Source organism: Apis florea, unplaced genomic scaffold, assembly GCF_048593485.1.
Source record: "Apis florea isolate Af1SG1 unplaced genomic scaffold, ASM4859348v1 contig_2350_pilon, whole genome shotgun sequence".
NCBI classification, from domain to species: Eukaryota; Metazoa; Arthropoda; class Insecta; order Hymenoptera; family Apidae; genus Apis; species Apis florea.
In genome coordinates, this window is record NW_028256565.1 from 2150066 (window position 1) to 2171315 (window position 21250).

At 46.4% G+C, this 21250-nt stretch overlaps 2 protein-coding genes across 5 annotated transcripts in view; both read left to right on the forward strand.

The window, feature by feature from the left end:
• The first annotated feature begins 1201 nt into the window (after positions 1 to 1201).
• Npc2b (Niemann-Pick type C-2b) lies at positions 1202 to 4252 on the forward strand. The gene is made up of 3 exons (XM_086905047.1): positions 1202 to 1688; positions 3202 to 3506; positions 3905 to 4252. The coding sequence occupies exons 1-3, from the start codon at positions 1613 to 1615 to the stop codon at positions 3986 to 3988; spliced, it is 465 nt and encodes a 154-aa protein (XP_086761173.1). The 5' UTR covers positions 1202 to 1612; the 3' UTR covers positions 3989 to 4252.
• Positions 4253 to 7320: 3068 nt separating this feature from the next.
• Positions 7321 to 21250, forward strand: part of LOC100868499 (kin of IRRE-like protein 2) — a 165814-nt gene continuing 151884 nt past the window's right edge. For all 4 annotated transcript variants that reach the window (XM_086905051.1, XM_086905048.1, XM_086905050.1 and 1 more), the window contains exon 1: positions 7321 to 9050. In XM_086905051.1, coding sequence (XP_086761177.1) covers positions 8966 to 9050 — 85 coding nt within the window. In that variant the 5' untranslated portion in view covers positions 7321 to 8965. The remainder of the gene's footprint in view (positions 9051 to 21250) is intronic.

The following is a 21250-nucleotide window of genomic DNA, read 5'->3' on the forward strand; positions in this document are numbered from 1 at the left end:
CGATAAATGGCGGGCGCAAAAAACCGGTGGCGAGTCGATCCTTCCCCGCATGCGCGTAATCATTTTTTCGCAACGTTGTTCATCCTTCTCTTCTCCTTTTTTCTTTCTTTCTTCCTCTCTCTCTCTCTCTCTCTTCTCGCCGCGTTTCCAAGAATCGTGATATGTCACGAAACGTGATTTTTATTTGCGCGTTTATTATCGTCCCCGATTCTTCAACGACAGAAAATCCTCCTTTCCTCCTATTTTTCCTCTTCTTCTTCTTTGACGAACGCATGTTTTCCAGGCAGATTTCCAAATTTTGCGCCACCTACGATCAAAAATATCGTTTGGAAACGAGATAAAAAGAACGAGAGAAGTACGTCGCGACACGATTCAGGGTGAAACGCGTCAGGCTGCATCGATCAACGCACGAGGAAGTGCCGTTCGAGGACTTTCCTCAAGGTCGCCTCCCGTCCATAATTTCTTCTCCTCGTTTGTATTCCGGCCGACTTTCCACTTCGCGAGCTGCATTTCGTTTTTCGCGCGTATCACACGCGTTATTCGTTATTTCGATCAGGTAAGAACGTTTCAAACTCGATGGACGAGGCTGACACGTGACACTTGTTATTCCTTCCTTCCTTCCTTCCTTCCTTTCTTTCTTTCTTTCTCCTTGTATTTGTTTATCTTCAAAGTCAACGGTAATACGATCCAAAGGAAGACCATCCGCGCGTATATAATCTACGTGGAAACATTTATGGGTCTGAGAGAGATCAACGTATAGGAATAATTTCGAAGAATCGCACAAAGCGTGCTTCTTCCTTTTTGAATTTTTTCATATCTGGATACGTGAAACAATCCACGATGAAAGCGTGTTGAAACGAAATTCGTTCGAAATCTTCGTTGGGAAGGAAGAGAAAGGTTAGGTTAGAATTAACCTAAGTATCGAAATATCTAGGAAGGGCATTAATCGGAGGTCGTTCCCGCGAGTAAGTGGGAATTTCATTGGAAGTGGGACCAGAGGAGCGTAAGAGCGTTGTTAATTTCCGGTGCTTTGTTCTTCGTGCCGCTTCGTTTCATTTCCGTTCGTGCCACGATGATTCGAACCGACGGGGGGGGGAAAAAAAAAGAAGAAATTGAAGCGTTTGGAAGTATAATTCCTCGAGAAGAAGGTGTCCATCCTCGAAAGGAAATAATTCGTCCGATTTTCCTCGGCCAACGCGACTCGCACGATTCATCTTGCGAGCTACACGTCGCGTTGTCTCTAGGACAACTTCCTTCTCAAAGTTTTATAAATTTACGGAATCCCTTCCACTTCCACGCTCTCTCTCTCTCTCTCTCCCTCCTCCATCCCCACTTGAGGAGGCCGCCTTCCTCCTCCTCCTCCTCCTCCTCCTCTGGGAGGGGAATCTATTTAAAGTGAACTTTGACGAATGACCGATCACAACGTTACCATCCTCCCGTGGCGACACCCGACCAGTCGAGAGCCGGATCTGGACCTGATCGAAGCGAGCGAGGACGATCGAGAGACCTCTTCTTCTTCAATTTCCTTGAAACGTTCTTCTTTTTTTATTTTTCCTCTCCTTTCTCCTTTTCCTCGTCCACGTAAACGCGACCGCGCTTTCACCGGTGAACGATGAGGGGAACCATTCTCGTTTTCGTAGCTCTGCTCGTAGTTGTCTGTGCCACCGAGGTTAATCACTGCGGCACCGGTGAGTAGAAGAGTGTACAAATTTCTCCTTTCTTCGTTATTCCCTCGAAATGTATCTTCTTCGAAAGCGTGAATATTCGTTTGATAAATAAAATAATATCCGTCTTCAGGGAATTATCCCCTCGTCGACCAAGGAATTATCACTGCTCGTCGTTTTCGAAGCGAGTATATAATAAAAATCGTGTCCGGCGGCGATCGTTCGCATATTTAAATACGATTCGTCGTGTGTGGTGTGTCTGTGTGTGTGTGTGTGTATACGCGCGTGTATATCGACGTTCTCTCGTTTACATTCCGCGGTCAAGTTTTACATTGACTCATCGATCGTATGTTCTTATATTTTTTGTGTGCACGCGATCTATTACGTCTATTTTGCATAATATTTTCGTGGATTATTTACCATGGACGAAACTTGAGATGTTTTGAAAAAAATACAGATAACATCTTTTTACAGAATTGAAAAATGCAAATTGATTTTCGTTCGTTGGTTCGGTCAACCGCCTTTTTCCTTCAACGATGATTCCGTACGCGCGAGTTGATTATATATTCGAGAGATTAATTTATTCTTTCTTTTCTTTTTTTCTTCATTATTATGCAAAGTGCCGATCGCGCGTAAGTAAACGATCGACCGGCTCGTTTCGGTTTTTATCCAGTTCGAAACCAGGTCGAATGGAATCTTTTGTTAATATTGGCAACGTGCGTTTTCGACGATACGAAATATTAAAAATATCAAAAAAATATATAAACACACGCATATATATTCCTTTGTGGCTGTTCGATGAGAAAAAAAAAAAAAAAAAAGAAAAAGAAGGAGAGAAAAAAAAAAGAAAAATTCCTGGAAGAAGAAGAAATCCTTCGACGCGTGTTTCAATTATGTAACCACGAGCAGAAAAGCCTTGGTCTGTCTTGTCAAAGAATATTTTTATTCAAACAAATTATACGTAATGATAGTAAAAAAAAAAAAAAAAAAAGTAATACGTTTTATTTACTCGCTGCGCACATAATTTTTTCGCACAACGGGAGATATATTAAACGAATATAACGCAATGAATATTCAAGCGACGGAGGGAAATGCCAAACACATTTTATAACGAACAATTTGTGAACAAGCGTTGTTTAGCTGAATGAAACGAACACACCGATTAAATCATCGCGCCCCGATATTATTTCTTCCCTTTTTTTTTTTTCTTTTTTTTCTTTCCCACGGTTAAATTTTCTTCTCATTATTTAATCGTTGTCGCGAACGAATCGCGATTCATCGACGTTTACAACGAGCAAACATAACAATAATAATACACGGAGCAATAATCTCTGAACTGTGAACGTCATCGTGTTTGAATTCACGTCGTTCGAATATCAATGCGAATTATCGTATCGGCTGCCACGACCGAGAGCGTACGCATTGCGTCACACGCAGCAGACAGACCCACTTTTGTAATCTGGAGGGGAGGGGAGGGGGGGAGGGAGGGAAGGAAAGAGAGAAAAGAAGAAAAAAAAAGAAAAATGATTGATTGCAGGAGAGAAGTTCGAGGATTCGAATCAGGTTAGGATAACCGGCTGCGACGTACCACCGTGCAAACTGAAACGTAGGACGAAGGCGTCGGTCGAGCAGAAGTTCGTCCCGAGCAAAGATGTCGCGTCCTTGGTGAACTCTGTGAACGCCGCTGTTCTCGGCGTACCGTTGCCGTTCGTCGGCGTCGATGGGACCAGCGCGTGCGATAACATTTACAATCTGGACGGGACCCCGGCTGGTTGCTCGTTGAAGAAAGACGTCGAATACTTGTACAAGCGGGAATTTCCCGTGCTGCAGATTTATCCCACGGTAAAAACCAACTTTTCTCGTTTTCTCCGCCCCCGATTTTATTATTTCTCTCACCGAACCGTATTCCTCAACGGTATCGGACAGATAAGCATTATCGTGACCAGTAAACCGATTTTAATAAATCGGTTATCGTGCACGAGCCGTGTCTAAGGTTATTTCGCAATGTTTCGCGAAATGGAAGAATGGTTAATTATCTCTTCGATTTATTTTTATGATTTTTTTTTCTTTTTCGTAATTATATATATATATATATATATACAGTTCATTAAAACGAGTAGAAAATTGTGTACAGACGATAAAAATGACGTGGACAATGACGAAAGGCAAAGTTTGCTCTTTGTTCGCGTCGAATCGAGTTTTGAAACGTTATTCTTTTTCTTTTTTTTTTTCTTTTACAGATATCCATGGTTATCCATTACGCGTTGATGGAAGGAAACAACACGATCGCGTGCTTCGAAGTTCCAGCAAAGATCACCAATTGATGAGAGTGTCTCGTATTTTTTTTTGTGGAGAAGAAGCGATGAACGTGTTTACCTCGATATAAGAAAGTCTATGTACAACGCAAGATGGAGGGGAGTGTTCGCATGGGAAAAAAAATATAACGATCTCCGTGGATAGAACGATTCTCTCACGTAGTGTCTTGTCTCACGAACGAGCTTAATCAGTATCATATATATATATACATAGTGTATGCGAGTAATTGTAATTTCTTAATAAAAGCTTTTGTATTTCCTTCGTCGCGACAACCCGCCGTATCTTGTACTACAATTTTTATCGCTTCCGATTCTATTTTTCGAATGTTTTTCTTCCCCTCTCGCGTCAACGTTCGAGTTGTGAATTAGTTTTTATCGGTTATCGGAGGATTAATGACCTTGGAGAAGAGTGGAGCGTGTGCGGAGAGAGCGGTTAGTAGGAAAGGTTAACGGGAGGGGTCACGATGAATCGACGAGGCGTAGATAATGTAGGAAACTTCGGTTTCCATGTCGTCAGCTACCGCCACGCGCGGCTAAACGAGAAAATTCTTTTGTTCCGTCGCTTCCTCCGACGATACGAACGCGTTCGAATACAAACGGCATCGTGAGAACCACCTCGAAGTCATCGTCATCGTGTTCTTTTCCTCGAATGTCGCGTAAAAATTCGCTCGTCGAAGACGTCGAAAACGATAAGTGCATTCGTCGCGGATTACGTTTTCCCTCGACAAAGTGGGAGGGCAGTGCGTTCAGTGACGAATCAGTTGCTGAACGCAATCGTTTTTTCTCGCGATAAATTCATTTTTTTTTTTTAACGTAGATTACATCGTGATCTAAAAAAAAAAAAAAAAAAAAAAAACAGCTTTCGCGATACCTGTGCAAATTTGACGAAAAATCGAAACGTAACCGTTGATAACGAGTCGTTGGCACGCGGTATTTACAACGCGATTTTTCATAAATTCCAATCGCCACGTACGATCTACGTATTCCCCGCTCGGTTATTTTTCCTCATCGCCTCGTATCTCATCTCGAATTACAAAAGTAAATTACAACGGATGGGGTTTGATCGATAACACCTTCGTTAATTATTCAATTACAAACCGCATGTACTGCGATCCGCGGCAATACAGCTCGAAAGATTTGTTTTTTCCCCCCCTCCCGCGATATTTATCGGTTCCCGTCGTCGAATAATCGATCGACTCGCCTCTTTTCTCTCCCCTCTTCTCTCCCTTCGTCTCGAAGCGAAGCGAGGGCTGGTGGTCATTTTCGGAAATTGCAAAGTTCGCGTGGCAAAATGTGGGCCCCTAAAGATCGAGTAAACGGTGTTGCGTGAAGGGGAAGACTTTAATCTCGGGTCCGAATCTCACGGAACGAAACCAAAACGTTTTTACGTTTTATCGCGAGCCTAATGATCGCGTTAATAGCCGACTTTTGCGTCACGATGCAGATCGTGTCGTTCGAGTCGGCCGGTCCCCCCCCCCCCCCCTCCCACGAAACGTCGCGATTTTTAACGTTCGTGTCGGTCAGCCGCGCCTCGATTAATCGTGATTTTTTCCTCGCGTAATTGTCGCGGCTACGTTGTTGATCCCGCTCCCTCGCTCCTTCGCCCGCCCGAATCTCTCGAAAGGAAATGAACACCGGCGGAGGGGAGGGGTGGAGGGGGAAGAGGGAAGCGCAAAAGGACGCGATCGAGAGATTAAAATACGTGGCCGTTGTCCCCGGCAAGCGGCGCGGCGGGCGCCTCTTATTTTCAGAGCGGATTTTATCGTGAAATTTTCACTCGCCCGGTTTTAAATTACGTTGGAACGCGTAATATATATATATATATATACGCGACACACTGTATATACGCAGTTTCATACGAAATTCATCGGCGAAACTCGTAGTCGCCGGAATAAAAGTGAAACGTGAATTATTTAAACGCGGAGCCCCGGATAGCTTTTGCGATACGGGGAAGGAGGGTGATGCAAAGTAGGGCCGATTTAATTTCGGGGGAGACGCGAAGCAGGGAGAGGGGATCGATAGGATCGGTTATTAATCCTTTGTCATCCATCGATGCAAAATCGAGGAAGAAGAAGATTCTTCGTGGAGGACGTCTCTCTCTCTCTCTCTCTCTCTCTCTCTCTCTCTCTCTCCATAGGAAAGCATACGAGTGGCATACCACTCCCTTTCACGAGCTTTTAAGATGACCATGATCCGTGACACCACCTAGCCCTCCTCTCTCGCCCTATTTCGATCCCTTCCATCCCGTTGACCCCGTCCCCCGCCTCTCCCTCCCTATCTTATCCCTCCCAGACTTGCTAGCCTCTCCTCTAAACCACTGTAAACCAGCTTCGATACTTTCGAACAAAAGGCGCTCGTCGACCCATGCCCCGTCGAGCGAAAGGCTCAAGCGTATCTTAAACGCGATCGTCGACCAAACATCTCCCCAACCCTTGCGGATCTCTTTCCCCCTCCCCCGACGAATTTTCCGCCGCCGAAAAACCGAATCGTTTTCGAATCGTATGGATGCTGTAAACACAACGAACGAACCCACCCCTCCCCTAGTTATCCCGCGGAGTATATTTTCTCGACACGAGCAAGAAAACAAGATGTTACAGCTTTCAATACATACAGTTTTCAATTATTCGCAGTGGACGTGAAAAATATTTGTACGTGGATCGATCTTCCGATCGAGCGTTCCCCCCTCCCCCCCCCCCGCCCACAGCGGGAAGTTTCCACGTTCCGCGAATAAACGAAAACGAAATTTAATATATACATATATACTCGTGCTCGAACGAAATTAATTATCACGCGAACGATACGATAAATAGAGATATATATATTTTCGCCGTCGCTCGTATCGAGAACAAAGAAAACAATAATCGTGATTGTTTTTTTTTTTTCGGAAATGGAAAAAAAACCGCCGTCTCCCCCCTCCCCCTTTTTTTTTTCCAACCGATCGGAATTCATCGGAAACAACAACAACACGATAGTTACGAATATAATGGAGACGAGAGAAAACAAAATGCAACGATGCAAAAATCGCGATCTTCCGAATCTCGGAAGCGAGGAAGGCGGCCGGTGTGTGTTATCGAACGCGTGGGGAGGGGTGGATGGAACGCATGTGCGTTCGTGGCGCATCAGTTTCACGGATCCGCGCATCGCGAGAAGAAGAATTCTTGTCGCGCGTAGGGCAGGAAGGGGAGAGGGATTCCCCCTTTCACCGCGGTGGCGTGTCCAACGTCGAGCGAAAACCCCCCTTTCGCCCCACCCCCGGCTTTTCCTCCGACACCTCCACCTCCTCGGGAGGTTTTGCAGGCTGCGCGCCCGTCGCCGCGCCGTTTGCTCGTCTTCCTTTCGTCAGTGTGCCGTCCGCCGTCGGTCGAGGACCACGTGTTCACCGTTGACCGGCCCCGTTGCTCGTCTCTCGACTTTCCTCCTACCCTTCGCGCGCCTTCTACTACACCTTCTCACTCTTCCCCCCTCCTCCCCCCTCCTCCTCCTCCTCCTCCTCTCCTCCTTATAACTCCGACCGATCGAATTCAAAAAAATTACATCCGCGACCGATTGGTCAGCTCGCGTCCCGTCGTTTCAACCGACGATTCTCTCTCTCTTTCTCACGCGAGGGAAAGAGGGAGAGGGAGAGAAGTGGCGCGCACGTGTCGAATTCCTTTTCTCACGCGAGATGGCGAGATGGACGAGGCGTCGTGGATCGTCCGTCTGGTAGTGTTCGATGTTGGACGAGTTTGACTCGAGTGCGAGAATTCGAGCGAGGGAGAAGGAACCGTTGAGTAGGAGCGCGAGAAAGGGCGCGAAGAATCGCGAGAAATCGGTGTGTACGATGGAAAGGTGACGGGTGGAGAGGGTGTGACCGATCCGAGGGACAACCGAATCTTTCCGCCGAGGATCGATCTCGGCCGGTGTTCGCGGCCATCGACGAGATTGCGGCCCCTGTCTGTCGTTGCTTGGACCCATTCCAGCCCGTGCGTGGCGCGCCAACCAGCGTCTCCTCTCATCTCCGTTCGAATCGTATTGGATTCGAAATCGTGGGGATCGCGCGTATTTCGTCACGAAAACAGTGGAAGAGAGTTCCCCTCCTCGTTCTCTCTCTTAAGTTCCATCCCGACTGCAACGACCTGTGGGATTTCCCTTCCCTCGATGCGCAAAACCGAGGGGACTATTCGCGGTGGTGGACGTCTCGCCCGCGGAGATCCTTCCAAACTTCTCCCTCGAATCTTTCGAATCTTCGGGCAAGAGGGAAGAGATTGTCGGAAGATTGTTGGAGGAGGAGAGGCTGCGGTGCGGTGAATTCTGCGGCGGGTGTATGCCGTCGTATCGCCGGCGATTGCGGGTATCGTGTCCCTCGTTGCAGGTTATTGGCGACAGTGGCGCGCGGTTAGGGTCGAAAGTGCGGTGGATTTTCTAACGGCCAGTAGCGCGTGTCGCAGCGCTTTGATACAATAACGGGCGCACAGCGGATGAAAGAGAGAGAGAGAGAGAGAGAGAGAGAGAAGAAGTGGAGACACAAGAGAGAAGCGCGAGAAGGTTGTTGCGGTGGATGCGGTGGCGCGCCAACTTTAATTAGTGTTAATACCAGAGAGGAAAAACACGAGAAGAACGAAGAAGGAAGGAAGGAAGGAAGGAAGGAAGGAAGGAAGGAGGATTAACGCGGCGGATCGAGGACGGTAAACATTTCTCGGAAACGAGGAGGAATAATCCATTGGTTGGCTGGCTCGAGTGTTGTTGGGAAAGCAAGGTCGGTGCGCGGCGTATTGTGTGGCGTCAGTTCGGCTCGGATTTCGGTGGTGCGCGGACGATGCGTGACGGCTCGCGCGATCGACTCGCCACGATCGCGGGGATCGCGGGCGAGATGAAAGTGGCGACGTGTGTCGCGGCCGGGTGAGGATGACTCGTGTTGTTCGTGCCCTTCGCTTCCCCCAAAGTGGCTCTGCCGAGTCGTGGCCCGACCCGAACACAAGTGGATAAGGAAGGAATAATCGAGAGAACATGTGGAGTGTACTGTTGCTCGTCGGGCTGACCAAGGCTGTCTCCTTCGTCGCCGGGATCGCTTCCGTCGTCGACGAGAAATCGGGTGAGTTCCTCGATATAATCGCGCGAAATAACGAAATGTATCCTCGATCGTGGAAAAGTGTAGCAGCGTCGAGTTTTTTTCAACTCGAGAGACGCGTTCAAAGGAGGATGGAGTTTCGCCTCGGACATTGATTTACCATTTCGAGTAAATTTGCGTGGCCCGCGGCTTCGTGTGACCGACTTTGAATTTCGGCCGCAATTAGAGAGGCTCGAGAGGCACGTAGTAGCCCTCCCCCTAAATTATCCAACGATCCCGAAATAATGGTAGAGGCGCGGGTGGAACGCGTTTCGGGATGCAAAGGATGAGGGGAGGGGGGAGTTCCTCGTTATCTCGCGATTGAAAACTTGGATCCTGGGGAACGTGTCGGCCTCGAGGCGTTCTCGAACAGGATTCGTGGCCTTGGACGCGTTGCCCGACCCGTTGGGAATTCGATTAAAGATTCGCGGCCGAGTCACGAGTCTCGCGAGCCGCGCGAATTCCGCTCGTCCGTGACCGCGATCTCCCCGCGTTCTTCCCGCTTATGTAACCGTCCATTTCGAGTATTTGGAATGAAATGGGACCGCGAGAGGAATTCGACATCTGTGATTAAAAAAGATTATCCTCCGTCTTTCGACCGTCGTTGAAACCGAGTTCTTCACCAGTGAATCGTGAAGGGCGGCGTGTCGGTCGACGGCGGATCGTTATTAATTATCCAGCGTCAATAATGGTCGAAAATATGATCGAGCCGACGCGTGTTGGCCAAATGTAGTTGTCCAGAAATGGGACAATTGTCGAGATCCCCTTCTCCGTTACGTCTTTTCCTTTTCTTTCGAGAAGGAGGAGGCGTTACCAGAAAAAGATACGATAGTACGATATACGATATACCAATAATCTATGACATATTCTTCTTTCATTTAGATTACTAAATAATCGGATTTGAATTTATCCATCGATCTGTTTATTTATAACATTTAATACAACACTAATTATAGCGAAGTACGAATTTCGTGACTTATTACTGGAGAAAGAACATTCTATCCTGAATTAATAAACTTTTTTTTTTTCCATTCATGACCCCTCTTAAAAAAAATATCCGATCGCTCGTCATCTTCTTGCGCAGGCTGACTGTGGTGCAATAAAGGATTAAATGGAGAAAGATGTTAAATTGAAGGAAGAAGGGGAATCGAACGTGAAGGAAAAAAAATGTAAAAGAAGCTGGCGTAAGAATGGAGAAGAATAGCCGGACTTTCTTTCCTCGCCAAGATTCAACGAACCGATCCGGCGCTGTTTCCTCTCCTTTCCACGACCTTCCCTCAACCCCCTGTTTTCCTCACCACGTCTTCTTATTCCATTAATATTCTCCCTTCCTCTCCAACACGGTTTTCCTTTCCTCCCTCGCCCTGGCTCGCGCCAATAATACCCTTTTTTCTGCCGCGTCACAGCCGATGGATGCAACGTTGAATGGAGCAACGGGATCAACGCATTCATCGCGGACTTTGTCTCTCCTCGCGCCTTTTGTCAGTTTCCGTAATCCGTGTACTCGGCTTCTGAAAACTTTTTTCTCTCGTCCCTGTTTCGTTCCCAATCGGGGCAAAAGAGCAAACGAGTTATTTTTCCTTCGTTTAATATTCGTATCTCTTCGTATCCCCGCGATCGGGATGAGAAAAATTTGCAACGGCTCAAAGCGAGCGCGCCGATTTACCGGGAATATCGCGAACAATAGGAAACGCGAGGAATCGTAAAAACAGAGGGGCCGGAGAAACGTGTGCCAGTCACCGTTGTGCAAAAATCGTTGGGGGGGAGGAGCGGGGCGCAGCGAGCTCTTTTTAAGCGAGCGGAAAAACATAAAAACGAAATGTCTCTGGTGTTAGACGGCCACCGCGAAAATTCCTTTGTCACGCTCTCCCCCTCGAAAATGTTCAAACGATGGATCCCTTTTTTTCGCCTGCTAATGGATCGCGTTGATTTTGATCCCGCGAAAAATAGAAAAAATAGGAAAATGAAAAAGCGATAGGAAAATGTATAATTCGGAATATTGGAAAGTTCATCCAATCTCGTTGTTCATTGGTAGTTGGCGTATAAACCGCGCAGGAAATACGCGGGTGTATGAAATTGAAAATGGGAAGGGAGGAGGACGTCGCATCGATCGTTTTTCTTCCTTTTTTTTTTTTTTTTCGAAGAAGGAGGAGGAGGAAACTTTGTCGTATCTCTTGACTTATTTATGCGCGTTTCTCTTTTCTTCTTCTCTCTCTCTCTCTCTCTCTCTCTCTCTCTCTCTCTGAGCAAGCGTATTCAGGATCGTTTCAGGGACACGTCGAATCCAATATTTCTCGTCCTCGTATCTCGACCATTCCTCTCCCCACCTTGATTTTCGCAGGATGCATCTCGGGGGTTTAAGCTCTATCCTGTCGCGTCGACAGTTACAAACGAGACGTCCTATAACTGTCAGCGACGGGGGAATTCGGGCCAAGTCGCGGGGACTTGAACGTTTTCTCCCCGCGAAATTGCGCGTGAACGCCGCCATTCCACTCCCTCGAAACTCTTCCTCGGCTTAACCGCTTAATCGATCCCCTCCTCCTCCTTCGAACAATTAATCAACCAACCGTTCGACGAGGGAGAGAGAGAGAGAGACACGGATTCTTTTCCACCGCTCGAACGAATCGACATCTCGATCGAGAAGTGTTGTTTCCATCAATTTATTAATATCGTGATTCCATTTGTATATACACATCTCTGTGCAAGCGTTTCAAAAAATAATCGACGAAACCGCGGTCGCAACCGGGGTCTCCTCAGAGATTCGGCTCGATGATAAATGGATCGTTAACCGCCGAGGTAACGGCGCCCCGATTATTAGAAGGCTCGTCGATAAAAAGGAAGGAACGGGCCGATCGATTATTATTTCCCTTCCCTTCCCTCCTGGTAAATACTTAGCCAGGGTGGATGTAATTTTTCGTCCCGTGATATTCGATGGACTCGGCCACATTCCACGGATATTCCTCTTTCAAGAAACTTGGCCGGAAGGGGGGAGGTGATTCCGGCCAACTCGAGTAGCTTGGCCCCCCCCTCTTTCCCCAATCTGATAACGGAGGAGAGGATAATGTATAAGGAGAAGATGTTTGGAGATCGATTTATCGTAGGCGTGGAAAAATCCACGTGTTTTTCGTCCGAGGGGGAGGGGAGTGGAGGGCGATGTTATTACGAATTGAACGTCGTAGAAATAGCGTGGCAGGTTTACGCGATATTACGCGGTATTCCCGCAGATATATCAGTGCGCATCAAGCGGTAATAAATTAACAACGATATTATTACATTGCATATGCAAATATTTGCAAGTGCTGTTTACCATAACGGGAAATTATAAATTCATGGGAACAAAGTAGTGCATTAATTATGCCCGTCTGCGGGAACGAATTGGCTCTCGAATCGGGGCCAACTATCGTCACATCTCTATCCGCTCCTGTCGTGTCTCTCTTCTCGAGATTTACCCAACATTCCTATACCGTATCGGCGATTGGAATACGATTCTCAATCGTTCCGGGAAAATTGCTTCCGTCTCGCCGACCACGCCAGATGGACCGACATATTTAATTTAAAAAAGAGTCGTATGAATGGATCATCTACTCTCGTGAGAAAAAACCAGAGAGAGAGAGAGAGAAATTCGTGACGATCATTGCGACGAAGCGCTGCTTGAAAGGAAAAATTGTTATATATTTTCCAGTTTTATCCAACACCATTCGGATCGAACTTATTATTGCCGATCGCCGACGCGAGAAGAAGTTTGAGCGAAGATATCGGATGTCGTAAAAATCGTAAGTCGTTCGGGGCGTAAAAAGAAATTTTACGCGTATTGGGCCAGATAATAATATAGATATACGTATTTCAGAACAGTAATTTCTTAATATCGAGAAAAATGTGACACGACGAGCTCGCACGAATGTTTCTTTTCCGCCAAGATCGAGTTGGCACGCGTCCCACGTGTACATGATCGAAAGGCAAACATACGAGGGGGAGGGGGAGGGGTTTATTGTTCGCCTCGGATGGTTATCCGACCGTGTTTGGAACGGTTACAGGGGATTTGCTAATTTTCGAGTTATGTTTAGTTTTCACGAACCTCTCTCTCTCTCTCCCTCCCATTGTCAACGCGTTGTCGCGCGTGTTCCACCACGATTAACACCTGTTTTTTCTTCTTCTTTTTCCTTCCTTCGATATCGATCCACGACTCGTCCGATCTAGAAACGCGCACGCCCTAGGATATCCGATTACATCGGGGGATAGTCACGAACCTACGAAAGCAACCTACGACGAGTCGCACGAATTCCAACGACTTCATATCTTCTCTTATCTGGCTTAATAAGTCGATCGTCTCGAGAGAAACCAGCTCGAAACACGAGCATCTTGATTCAGGGAAATGTAAATGTTTTCAGATTCAGGCTTAGATTCGGTGGCCAATTTGTAATTACGGGCCGCTACTCGTTTAGAAAGCGTATCGTGGGCCGATGACCTACGATAATAATGAAAAATGAGCGGTGAGTCGCGTAATAGGCAGTCATTGTTCGTCGCGATAACACGACAGATACGGGGTGTAATGTTTGAGCCGATATATCCCCCCAGGATTCTTGCGTGCCTGCCCGCCGCTTCGTTCCACGGGTCATCCATTTGCCGAATGGACGACTCTTTAGGGACTGATGCTTTTATCGAGCCGCCCGATTACGACCGCCATCGTCAACGGTTAAACCTTTTCGCCGGCTAATTCTTTCTCTTCGCTCTCTTCTTTCCCTCTCTCTCTCTCTCTCTCTCGTTCGTCCACGTCGGTCGAAACACGCGCGCCATCTTCCTTCGTCACGCTGGCACGAGAAATGGCGACTCTGTTCCAACCGTGGTGTGTTCCACACAGAATCGAAAAGTGGATGGAAACCCTCGAGGGAGACGATTTTTCACGCGAACTTTCTCCTCGAAAACGAATACTGCAACGAATTGTGTACGCGGATTAATCGCATATTTTTTTTGATATTTCGTGAAACGTCATACGTCATACGATTCTTTTTTCTTTCGAGGCGAACGTCGTCGCTTTCATTTCGCTTTGGCATCGTATAAATATCGCTCGTGTTTATTTTTCCGACGATTTCACCTTCCCCCTCCGCTTCGCAAAGACCGATGAAAATTACGATTTAAAGTTTAAGGGAAAAGATGGAGACGGTTACCTTTTATCCGAGAGGTTAGATCCCGCAACTGGATAACTTCGACTCGACAGAGATATATTAAATATATGTATTTATACACGTTTTTCCGTTAAAGAACAAAAATCGGGAGGGAATTTACTATTATTATTACCACTCAAAGGTATCCTCTTCCCGAAGTAACCGAATCCCGTTCGAGAATTTTCGTTGGAACGGCGGCGAAAGCGGTATATAGCGGTGTGTATAGTTTGGTAGTTGACGACTATGAATGCGTCGTTTCGTAGATGCGAATTATTCATGATGCGTAAGCGCGCCACCGTTTTCGATGGATCGATGCTGACTGCGGTAGTTAAAGCCAAGGTAATACGAATCTGGCGATATCATGGTATCGTAGCCGGTGACGGTGTAGGGCTTGCATCGGATTTGGAACGTGGCGTTTCCCTACTTTGCGATAACCGCACGCACCGATTGATATTGGAGATTGCCGTAATACCGGCAATCGGCGGCCTAATATCGTGCCGGTGGCAATATTCAAAGCATCGAGCCTCTGTCGGAGGGTTGCAAACCGTCCTGAAATTCCACCTCTCTCCATCCAGTTACTCTGTTCTCAGAGAGAAACAGTTTCTTTCGACGTGGTAAATCGCGGACAAGAGTCGAATAATAAGAAAGAACAAGAAAAGGACTAGGTGAATCGTGCGAGGTTGAGCGCGGCTAGGATCGGTAATGGGACGACATGCGCGAGGCGCGTGAGCGCGAGGAGGTATCCGTCTACATTACGCTGCATAATTCATGGAGTTGTCATAGACGCGAGAGGCGGATAATGGTACCGTACTGGTCGTGGCCTCCATTGTCCATGGTTAGGCGGCGTCAACCAACTTGGATCCGGAGGATGACGATTACGACGGCGGCGTGGCATTGGACTCGTCGTCGTCGTCGTCGTCGTCGTCCAATGTTCAGGATTCACGCACCGTGCCCCCGGCACATTGCGTCGCGTTGTCTGTTTACACAATGCGGTTATATTCCGGCGTATTGTCGCCGGCAAATTCACGGCTGTCCACGCTGCTGCCCTCTCTCGGCCAAACTACGCGCGCACACGCTATATCGAGGAGACAGTGCGCAGAGTTTGCTTTCTTTCTCCACACCATCGAATCGGATTGTGCTGCTTACACGCAACGTTTACGCGTCCTAATACGCGTTCACGTTTACGTTTCGGAATAATTAAGAATATCGTAAGTAAGGTGAAAAAATATTCACGGTGTGTTCAAGTAATAGTAATAATAATAATAATAATAATAATAATTAATCTTATATATCGCTGCGTCGCTGGAAATTATTCGCCGGGAGAAATTCTAATTTCAGGAAGAACGAAATATTCGCGGGACAAAAATTATCACATTATTCCACTTCACGCAAACTTTCGTTAAAATCAGGATTCACGGTTTAGGCGAATTTCCCCTTCGTATGATAATGCAGTGAAGATTGTAACGCGACTGACTGGTAGGTGATTACATTGAATTTATTAGTTGTAAATTTCTCCTCTCGACGCGGTTCGGTCGAAAAAGGGAAAAGAGAAAGCGAACGAATTCGAGTCGACAGACAATCTCGGCTAGTTTCCCATTTTAATGCGATTTAATATGTGGCTTGCACGACAGAACGGTAATTGCAACTTGTTCGTTGAACGCGAGATACTCGTTCAACTAATTTTCAACTTCTCCATGTTAAACGCTTTCTCTCCCTCTCTTCCCCGATTTTTCGTCTTTGTATTTATTCGATTTCACGGATTCGGTGCGTATCGTCGCCGATATTCTCGCGCAATCGAAACAGGGAAGGAGAAGGTTGGATCGCGTCTCGGCTTAATCTCGATCCCTCTCGCGGCCGGCCACGGGGAAGACGGCCGGCTTGCAAAGTTTTATCCGGTCGATAATTCAACCGATAACCGTTCATATTCCACGAATCGAGAGGGGGTAAATTGAATTCCAATCGCGAATTTGGAGGCTAATCCGATCCGGAACAAAAATCGAGTAATCTAATCCGAGAATCAGTGGGATTAAATCGAATTTCGGGTTAACAAAAATCGAGACTCTGCCTCCGTTCGTCGTCGAAGGAGATATACTTTCCATACTTTCCACTATATCCACTATATATAGCGGACGTCCAATTCGACGCGCAAATATACAAGATATACGAGTGGCATTTTTACGCTGCGCGGTCGTCGATCGAAATTAATCTCGATTTTTCACCTAGTTTTTCATCTTATTTACCGTCGAATAAATTGAAGAAAGAAAAAAAAGGGGTGGCTGGTGGACACGTAGAAACAATAGAGCGAGGCACACTCCCGCGTAACCGCAGGAACACGAGAAGAGAGTTGGGTTGAAATTTATGAAAAACGATCGTCGATCGAGTCTAGTGGCGTGAAAAGAAAATCCTTATTGTAAGGGCAAGCTTTGAGAGAAGGGAGCCTCCAACACCTTAGGAATTTCTCTTCTCTCGGCGTCGTTATCTTTCGCTCCTTGTTATTTTTATCCGGGAGCAGAGTCTGTCGTGGATATGGAAGAGTAAGTTCGCGTCTGCATTCGTATCGAAAAACTTGTTCCTCAAATGTCGCCGTGTGATTTACACGTGGAGCGGCGTCGAAGGGCGTGAAAACCCCTGCGTCACAACCCGGTTAATTATTCACAGTCTCTTCGCGTAAGACTAACCCCCTCGACTATTATTTTGGAAATAATAATAACAGGGATCGTATCGAAATGAATCGCGATCGATTCGGATCGAAGAGGTAAACGAAATACACCCGACCTTCGCTCCAATCTCCATCCCGCGACAGATTCAACTCGGATAGCATCCCCGAGATTTTTCACCGGCGGAAATTGATGCTTTTCTTCCGTATTCGCCACGTATTCCTCGAGTGGAGGAAGGAGCTCTCCTCTCCTCGATTGTGCGGAGTGCCGTTCGTGGGGTAATAAGCGATGTAATCCTGCCGATACTACCACCTCTTTGGAAACGTTGTCGAACCTCCTCCTCGATGAACTTCGATTTCAGATTCTCTTCGAGTGTAACTCTTGCCCCCACTCCTTCCCCCTGGAAGGGACGGGACGAGGTTGAAATCGTATTCGATTTCATGAATGCGAAATGCTTCACGATTATCCACGTATCGATACCCGATTTTTAGCTTCATCCCTATGAAATATTCATTGCTCGCTCTATTTTCCTTTCCTTTCTCCCAAGATTCAGGGAATTAGAGAGGTAAATCAGAATTTTCGCGGGGAGATTTTCTGCTTCTGAAAAGAGGGTAGATACAACCGCTACAATCGCATCGATACACGATCGATGGATGCTAATCAATTAAGTTCATTCGCGCGTTTCGAATTGATTGAAACAAAATATCCGTCCGACTGGCTCGCAATTAATATCTCACCACGCTTCCCTTCGCACCGCGCATTTCCTTTCCGCGATTTTCGACGCTTTTTTTATTTTTTTTTTTTTTTTTCGCCGAGGACAGGACAATCCCTGGCTGCTGCAAACCAGGATATATTTCGAAATTTGATATTTACGAGTGTTGAGGCGAAGTTACGCGTACACCTGTTTACAAATAGAATAGTTTCATCTAAATAATTACTCGTGGCAACCGCGGAAACTGTGTCTCCCCGAAACATTATACCCCGATTAACCAACCGGTGCGCTTCGTTCCTTCGAAAGAATCTCCTTCTTACGGAGGAGGGGCGCGAATCGATCGATATTTCGACGAAAGCGCGGTCGGAAAGCGCGATCCGTTCCCGATAAATACCGATTAAAGTGAAATTACAGGGAGGATTGTATATACGTGCACGTGTCCTCGATCGAAGGAGGGGAGATGATTCGGTTAACGGAAGTACGTAAAGGGGCCTCGTAAACGGGAAACGCTCGCATCGTCTTTGCTTTCCAGGGGGAAATAACGGAACGGAATAAAAAGAGCGTGACAGAAGAGAGAGGGAAAGGTTGGTGTATTTAAAGTCAATTATAGCGATCGTGTCACCCGACTGTTCGCGAACAAAAGGGCAGACGAAAGAGAGGAGGGGAAGGGAAGCTTTGTAGGAGCGCGTATCAAAGAGCGCGAAACTAACGATAAAATACGTAACGGTCGTTGAGAGAACGCTGCTCGCCGCAATGTCTGGTTATCTTCTTTCGCTTCTTTCGTAACTGTTTTCTCCGCGACGTTGCCGCGTGAAAAAAGGAGAGAGAGAGAGAGAGAGAGAGAGAAAGAGAGAGAGATGGCTAGCAGCGGAAGAATGGGCGTGGAGAACGAAACACGAGCGTGAATATGGGGAGGAGGAGGGGTTTAGAGATAAGCGTTTACGAGACGGATGGCCGGTCGAAGAACGATTTCCAACAATCGTTCGAGCCCTATCTACTTGCACGGTGGTCGCGTGCGTGCTATTGCAACCCTGTTATTTTCTGGACGTTGCCGTCTCTCGCGAGGCGAGATCGATTTTCAAGTATTCGGTCAGAGTTGGACATCTCGTTCCTTGCTCGAAATTGCGAATACTTCTGGGATGGAAAAAAAAAATATTATATATCATTTAATCCGTGGGATTAAAATAAAATAAAATGGGGCAAGCGTTGGAATATAATTAACGTGGGGGCGCGAGCAATAATGCGGGGCTTCGCATATCCGATATTGTTGAATATTCGGCTGAAAGCGGTGGTAAAAAATATTCGACGATAAATTCACCCCATCGAACGCCCGATTTTAATTAACCCGCGCGTTTTACTAGCCGCCCCGCCCCCCTCCCCCTTTCTCTCCCTTCTCCTGCCACGTAACGTGCAAACTATCTTCGTCCGCGTGAAAAATCTCGTTTAGCGCAACCGACCAATCCGTCCAATTTTTGTATTCGAGATACCGGTGGAGCTATTCTTCTCTGTTCTTCGTGGAAAGGAAAACGCTCGCAACGGAACGTTGCAAGTCCCGGCGTGAAATTAACCGACACGTTATCAAGGAACGAGGAGGCCGCGACCGACTTTAATGAAAGCGGCCTTTTTTCTTCCCCTCCCCCTTTATACTTTCGTTACTCGCTCGTAGTAATAATAACGGTGATAAGACGAGAAGGATTAAATCGTGACGATTAATGATAATAAGTAACGATATATTAATAACAATTATCGTTATTGTTTTTTATTAATTAGGGGGGCAACCTTCCCTCTTTTGTTTCCACTGCTTTTTCGATCGTTCGTTTTTGGAGGAATATTCGCGCGGAAGATACGGACGGGCAAACGATTTTTGGACGATTTAGTTGGGACGAAATTATAAATTTGCACGAGATATGTCCTCCTCATAGCGGCAAGCTTGCCGATAATTCAGCCACGGTTTTAACTTGTATCACTGATGAGCCACCGTCCGCTCCAATTAACTTTTCGCCACTAATTCCACGCTGCTCTTTTCGTCCTTTCTGAAAACTCGCGTCAATATACAGAAAGAAGACGCGAATTGATTCGAGGGAAATTTCGAGGTGAGCTAACTGATTACAGGGAGATGCTCGCTCCACGTATTTCGTTTAATCGATCTTCGTCGTTAACGCGACGTTCATCGTGATCGAGGGTGGTGGACGTATGGCTGGATTGAAATCGGAACGCGGGCCATCCGAACGAAAGTGGACGAGAGTGGAGGAGGGGGAGAGTGGACGGGGATGGTTCGATACAACGAACGTCGGCTCGTTCCACCGGTGGTCAGACATTTCGGTACTTGTTTCCCTATTAATATGCATGTCCTCGTCCTTTAGTTCTTGCCGCGCCCCTCCGCCCTTCCCTTTATCCGCCCTCTCCGCCCCTCTTCCCGCGGTAAAGCGACGGTGTTTCCCGCCCGACCAAATAAATCCACGACCACTGCGTGTCGCAGCCAAGCTCCACGTCCGCCCGTACAAGCTCCGTTACTACTACTACTAGTACCGCTCTCCCTCCAATACGGGACGAGTGATTGAAAGTTTGCCGGCCGCTTTTTGCGCCCACTCGATGTTACCATCCATCCGCTCACTCGTCCCATTGTCTTCCTATCCCGCGTCTTTTCTTTTTTCCTTCCAAGCAGTTCCACGACAAGTGAAATTTTGGATTCGGGAGAATATCGTCGTGAACGTCGATGAGAGAAAGGAATTTGGCCGAACGATTAATAGGACGATATCGGAGGCGTTTCCAAATCGAATCGACCTGTTCCACGTCGGTTTTTAAACGTTTATTAATGGCACAACGCGACGCGACCCTCTGTTACGAAGGAATTTCTAGTTATCCCGTAATCGGCGATGAAATAACTCGTTTCATGAATTCCTCCCCCGTTTATCGTGAAAAAATTCGTGTAATTTTTCTCGCCCTTGGAAATATTGTTTATTCAACACGTTCGTCGGCCAGTCACTGTCTGGGAAGCCTGGTAAGAAATAATATTTAATACTTTTACTTTACTGTGTGTTATATAAATTCGTTTCGTTTCCAAAGTCGATGTTAAAAAGTATTGGCTGCCCAACTTCGGTTCTGCATTATCGGTGGAAATTCGTAACAACACGTTTAAAATTGCATAAATACGAGTTTCGCTAAACAGACACACATTTGCCTCCTTATTTCTTAATTGTTCTTAAATTCCGCGATTCCAAAGTATATTATCTATATTTCAATGAATATAATTATTATACGTAATGCGATTACAGATTCTCAGATGCCTCTTCTTTTCTACTTGATCGATAACCTTCTTAAACATAAGTGCAAGGTGTTAAAATTTTATTTTAGATTTAAAATTGTATAAAGAGTGGTTCGCACAACAACAAGATCACATTTGTCTCCCTTTTCTTAATTGTGTACATATATATATATATCACATTAGTGAATATACATATAATTATACATGTTATAGGGTATAAACGTTGCTAGCAGTTTCACTATTTCATACTTGTATCTCTTGTTTCTCTTCGATACGTGATCTTACGTTAATCTTACGATATATTCATTCAGCTGAAAATCCGCATATTTATCGTACACCAGTCAAGTAACAATACAACGATAATACGATCGACAACCTTCTTAAACATA

Coding starts and splice junctions, on each gene's coding strand:
- Npc2b (XM_086905047.1), top strand. CDS start 1,613: ATGAGGGGAACCATTCTCGTTTTCGTAGCTCTGCTCGTAGTTGTCTGT. Junction 1,689..3,201: donor GGTTAATCACTGCGGCACCG/GTGAGTAGAAGA, acceptor GATTGATTGCAG/GAGAGAAGTTCGAGGATTCG. Junction 3,507..3,904: donor TGCTGCAGATTTATCCCACG/GTAAAAACCAAC, acceptor TTTCTTTTACAG/ATATCCATGGTTATCCATTA.